We start from the raw sequence: 6,000 nt of genomic DNA, 5'->3' as shown, positions 1-6,000 counted from the left end.
GATTATACTTGATCTTTCGGCTCCCGAGTCCACCATAAATGTGATCTCCGATCCTTGGGGCCCTACTTTCAAGTTTACCAGGGGTTCCTGTCGATAGTCCTTTTGCCCCAAGGGTAGGAACCCCCGACCTCCCTAATCTTCCTCCATCAGGGCGTACGACCTCACCTCCCACTTGTAGCGGGAGCACTCCCGTTTAAAATGTCCCTCTTCATTACAATAGTAACATCTGAGTGTCCTCTTCGTTTCCCTGTCGCGGTCTCGCGTTCCTCCACTCTTCCTTTGTTCCGGCCATGGTTCTCTTTTCCTCTGCTCTTGCCACGACTCTCCCCTTTCCTGTTTCTGCCACGGCTCTCCCTTTTCCTTTCTTCCAGCTGTCATTTGTTGCACCGTTTGCATCATTATCTTTGTCGCCTTCCTTTGCTTCTCATCGTCCCTTCTCACAAACATCTTTTGCGCCTCCCGTAGTAGTTCACTTAAAGATTTACTATCCCAATCATCCATTTTCTCTAACTTCTTTCGTATGTCCGGCCAGGCTTTTGATACAAACTCTACCCGTATGAGTTGTTGCCCCACGTCCGTCTCAGGGTCCACCCCAGCAAACTGCTGCAAATTCTTCCTAATCCTGTCTAGGAAGTCCGTAGGGGTTTCCTCCGGGTTTTGATGATTACCAAAGGCCTTGGTAAAATTGTGCCCCTTCGGGGCTGCGTGTCTTATTCCTTTTATCCAATATTCCCGCATGTCTCTCATGTTGCGCCGTCCTCCCTCCGTGTTCTTATCCCACTCGGGGTCGGTGAGGGGAAACTTCTGCTCCCCTCCTTCTGCCCCTCTCTCTCCCAGACCAAGAGCGCAGCTTGTCGTATCATCTGACGCTCCTGGCTAGAGAACAATGTTTTCATGATGGAACACATCTCTTCCCACGTGTAAGTATTCGGACCCAGGAACTGATCCAATTGTTCAGCAAGTCCCATGGGGTCCTCTAGTAGACCCTTCATCTCCCTCCTGAAATTCCGTACTTCAGTACTCGTCAAGGGAACGTTCACATATCCCGTCCTTCCCTCCTCGCCCCCCATGGGCACTTCCCGGAGTGGATTCATTCTTGCAATCGAGACAGGATTTTGTCTGTGACCCTTTCCAGCTTGAGATCTGGTCTGTACCCCTGAGGTAGTTTGTGATTCCTCCCCATTTTCTTCCCCTTCCCCTGAATCGTCGTCACCCGAAGGAACATTCTGTGGGGCAGACGGGGTCACGTAGGGCGGCGGTAAGTGATCTAAAGGGTCCCATTCTTTCTGCCCTTTCGAGTCTTTATTAGTTACCTGCATTTGGCAAGATATCGTAACCGGTAGCCAACAAAGGGCATAATCACTTTCTTCCAGATTAACATCAGGTTTTGAATTGACATATAAAATGAGGGCTTGCCGGACCCAGTCTTCGTCAGTACCGAATCTAGGCCACCACACTGAGTCGCCCTGAATAGGTTTCTGGGACCACTTTTGACAGTATTTTACCATCTTCCTTTTAGATTTTCCCTTTCTTCCACCCTGATCCCAATTATATAGCATTCTCCCTAACGGACTATCGTCAGGTACCCCGGGGTATGTGTCATTGTCCCTGTTTAAGCCTACCTTTCCCTTAATCACCTTAGATCCCTTATTTCCCATTTCCGAGGACTTCGTATTTTTCCCGTGATAATCTATCACAATGTAGCCAATTCCCGGACCTTCAGTCCCGTGATCGCCCAGGTTCCTTTGCAGGCACCCCCGGTCTTTGGATTCCTGTGTCCTACGTCTTGTGACACAAATCACAGGCACCCCGTAGGTACACGTTCCTCCTCAAACACGGTCTCTGCAAAATCCCTCACAGGCGAGCCCCGGTCTCTAGATTCCTGAGTCCCACGTCTCTGTAGAAAAAAAAATCCACAGGCACCCCGTAGGTCCCCAGTCCTCCGGAAACACGGTCCCCGCAAGTTTTTTCTTACCTGGGTTCGGTGCACCGAAATTACTCGATCGTTAACCGTCCCCACTGCCTCGGGTACACCCCTCCTTTGTTTTCCGGAGCCTCCCGGATATCACTCGCTCAAGCCGCGCGGGGCGACAAGCAAGGTATTAGGGACTGCCGAACTCGGCAGGGTGCACCTTCTCCGATATCCTTCCTCAACTCCCCTTGCGGCCGGAGTGTTGATCCCGGATGACGAGCCCCCAAGTTGTTAGAAACGAAAATCGCTTCTCAATAATCGCTCGAGACAAATTCAGGAAAACAAAGTTTTATTAACAAGTCAAGTCTGCAGAGTTGGGCACCCTTGAAGAAAAGGCGCGCTGAGGCTTACAAAGTCTCCCATTATATACAGTACAAGTCCCTCCTCTCCTTGGCTCTGACAAGCCATGAGGTTCACATTCTTAAAAACATCATTATTCTTATCACAAAGTCTGCAACAAATGGCTCCAGAGTCTCTAAAGTTGTTGTTTTTCTCACCCTGTCGTCTTATCAGTCAAAGACTTCAATCTGTAACAGATGTCTCTCGAGTCGTTTCCCTATCCTGGAGTCTTATCAGTCAAGGACTCATCCTTCCCTGCCTGTGTTAATGGTTTCATCAATCAAGGGCCTGTTTGTTTTTACTCTGCTCACAAATTGTCAGCATTCTGCACAATTTAAACTATTCTACTTTTGAGTATATAAAATGTTCTAGAAAAGAAACAAAAGTTTTGTCTTTTATTATAGATCAGTCTGTGGTCCAGGCACATCTTAAAGTTTAAACCGAAATTACCTCTCACAGAGGGGAGGGAGGGGGAAGGGGAAGGGGAGGTAATGGGAGGGGGAAGTGATGGAGGAGGAAGTGGGGGGGGGGTATGGGGATAGGGAAATGGGGGGGTATGGGGATAGGGAAGGGGGGGGGGGGGGTATGGGGATGTGGATGGGGTGGGGAAGGGGAGGTGATGGAGGAAGAAGAGCGAGAAACTTCGCTCGGAACCAAAACTCCGGGAAGTTGTGACACTCGGAGCCGAAATAGGAGACGGACAGAAAACCAGGAAATAAAGAGCAACAACAAGAAAAGCGATGGCTCGAGAGCCCTGGTGAGGTTGAGAGGGGGATGTGGGGATGTGGGAGGGATCGGGATCGGGATCGGGATCGGGATCCTTTCATGAGGAATCTTTGCAGCACCGGGTTTGTGAGATCTCTTTAATAAGGGGCACTGTATTGACTCCGAGTTAAGCCCTGCCTAGATTTAAAAATTCTCATCCTCTTCAAGTGCTTATGTCACCCCCCCCCACCATCTCTATTATCATCTAATCCCTCCATTTCTGTAATTTATAGATCCCTGAGCTACCTGTCGTGTTCCAGTTCTGACCTTTGCATATCCCTATTGTTTTAAATTATTGCCGAACCTTTGCCTAATGTACGTATTGCTGCCAAATTACGAAACTCTGAAATTCCCTTCCTAAATTTTCTCTTCCTTTAGTATTGCACATACCTCATTTAACTGCTGCTTAAAATCTCCCACCTTGATCCATCTTTTTGGTCATCTGTCCGTAATGTGCCCTTATGTATCTCCGTGTCAAATATTATTTTGGTGATCCAGAGATGTGCTTTGACAGTCTGTCACTTTAAAGAACACATTATCCCAGTGGTCATATCTGAATTGTCATTGCTAATTTAAATGCAGTAAGATCCCTTCAAGAGCAATGAACTGAATTATTTGTTTTGATCATGCCCTTATAATTAAGTCTGAATCGTTAATATCCACTTGAAACATGGGAACAGACAGACATTGGGTATGACATGTCAACTAAGTGACATCATCCTGAATTTTGCAGCCACTTCTTTGTGCCGCATGGAGTCGTTCAAGTCTTTGTACATTCAAGAAAGGGACTTGGAACTCATTTTGTGGCACAGACAAAGGGGTAACCAAATATGTCATGGGAAAATGCTATTAAAATGTATTTCAGTGCTATTTAAATACACAATGTGAGCATTTTAATCTGATCAATGTTTGGATATCTGTAATAGCCATTCCCTTGTTCTATAGGTTAATGAAATATGATTCCACCTGCCATCTAGCACAGGAAATTGCTGAAAGTATTCATGAACGTAATAGACAGAAGAGGACAGGAGGTAATCATTCAAAGGTAAGTTTAAATGTGGTTGCTATTAGTTTGCTGTTCCTTTTTATTTGAACATTGCCTGCACAGTTGATATACTTTGCATTAAGTGAGAAAACACTACCTTTTAATTTAAATATACTGGTTGATATGTGTATTCCTATTCACATTATTTTTGGTTTCTGTGTTTCTCATTTTTAAAACTTAGCAATATATGGCTATAATAATGTGGCACCCCTGAGGTATCCTAGTTAACAGATCTCACAACACCAGATTATAGTCAAATAGGTTTATTTGGAAGTGCTAGCTTTTAGAGCGCTGCTCCTTCATCAGTGACTAGTTACCTGATGAGGGAGCAGTGCTCTGAAAGCTAGTACTTCTAAATAAACCTGTTGGATGAAAACCTGGTATTGTGATTTATAACTGTCCACCCCAGTCCAACACCGGCACCTCCACGTCATGGGTTTTTCCTAGGTAGGGATGTAAACTAATTACTTTTACCTGTCAAACATCCAGTCACAGAGATCTACAGCACAATAAAAAGCTCTTCAGTCGAATGCATCCATGCTAGTCAAAAACAACCACTTATCCATTCTAATCCCTTTGATTCTGGGATCTGCATTAATAATTTATAGCACCAGTGGAATCAACTGCAATTTGTCCGATTCACTGGCTCCATTCTGAAGTGAGAGGGGACCACCTATTGGTTAGTGGTTTCTCACTTCCAATTCTAGTCACTAAGGATACATGGACCCTAAAGATGTTGTTAAACTTGAAAGGTTTCAGAAAAGCTTTACAAGAATGTTGCCAGGGTTGGAGTGGTTGCGCTCCAGGGAGAGGCTGAATAGGCTGGGATTATTTTCATTGGCGAGTCAGAGATTGAGGGGTGACCTTTATAGAGGTTTATAAAATCATGAGTGGCATGGATACAGTGAATAGCTAAGGTCTCTTTTCCCAGGGTAGGGGAGTCCAAAATTAGACGACACAGGTTTAAGGTGAGAGGGCAAACGTTTAAAAGGGACCTGAGGGAGAACCTTATTACGCAGAGGATGGTATGTGTATGGAATAAACTGACAGAGGAAATGGTGGAGGCTGGTACAATTACAACATTTAAAAGTCATCTGGATGGGTATATGAATAGGAAGGGTTTAGAGGGATTTGGGCCAAATGCTGGCAAATGTGATTAGATTAATTTCGGGTATCTGGTTGGTATGGACGAATTGGACTGGAGTGTTTCTGTGCTGTACATCTCTATGATCCTATCCTTGGAATTATCATTATCTTAGGGCTATTTACAAATTTCTCAAACCCAGGATTCAAGGCAATTTAATCTATCATTGACTACAGTTCAGCCTTCAATACTATTATCCCCTCGAGACTGATTACTAAATTTAGTGATCTCAGACTAAGCCCCACTCTCTGTGACTGGATCCTCAGTTTCCTGACCCACGGGCCACAATCAGTGAAGATTGGGGACAATATTTCATTGTCACTAACACTCAACGCTGGGGCCCCCTCAGGGGTGCTTACTCAACCCCCTACTGTACTCACTGTATACTCCCGACTGCGTCACCAAATACCTGAACAATGCCATTTACAGGTTCACTGATGATGCCACCATAGTCAGTGGAATGTTGTGGTTCTGTTCGCCGAGCTGGAAGTTTTTGTTGCAAACGTTTCGTCCTCTGGCTAGGCGACATCATCAGTGCTTGGGAGCCTCCTGCGAAGCGCTTCTTTGATGTTTCCTCCGGTGTTTATAGTGATCTGTCCCTGCCGCTTCCGGTTGTCAGTTTCAGCTATCCGTTGTAGTGGTTGGTATATTGGGTCCAGGTCGATGTGTTTGTTGATGGAGTTTGTGGATGAATGCCATGAATCTAGGAATTCCCTGGCTGTTCTCTGTCTGGCT

General features: G+C 45.6%; 1 protein-coding gene across 2 annotated transcripts in view; it reads left to right on the top strand.

Moving 5' to 3' along the window:
* The first annotated feature begins 2,952 nt into the window (after positions 1 to 2,952).
* stx8 (syntaxin 8) overlaps positions 2,953 to 6,000 on the top strand; it is a 197,864-nt gene continuing 194,816 nt past the window's right edge. The window contains exons 1-2 of one of the 2 annotated variants that reach the window (XM_088000556.1): positions 2,953 to 3,068; positions 4,022 to 4,121. In XM_088000556.1, coding sequence (XP_087856682.1) covers positions 3,052 to 3,068; positions 4,022 to 4,121 — 117 coding nt within the window. In that variant the 5' untranslated portion in view covers positions 2,953 to 3,051. Of the gene's footprint in view, positions 3,069 to 3,121; positions 3,160 to 4,021; positions 4,122 to 6,000 lie in introns of those variants that run through there. The other variant, XM_088000555.1, reaches the window with a different exon arrangement.

Source organism: Chiloscyllium plagiosum, unplaced genomic scaffold, assembly GCF_037043375.1.
Source record: "Chiloscyllium plagiosum isolate Xiang-an unplaced genomic scaffold, Cpla_swu_hap1 HiC_scaffold_25, whole genome shotgun sequence".
NCBI classification, from domain to species: Eukaryota; Metazoa; Chordata; class Chondrichthyes; order Orectolobiformes; family Hemiscylliidae; genus Chiloscyllium; species Chiloscyllium plagiosum.
The sequence above is the reverse complement of the archived record's forward strand: the minus strand, read 5'-3'. Positions and strand labels throughout refer to the sequence as shown.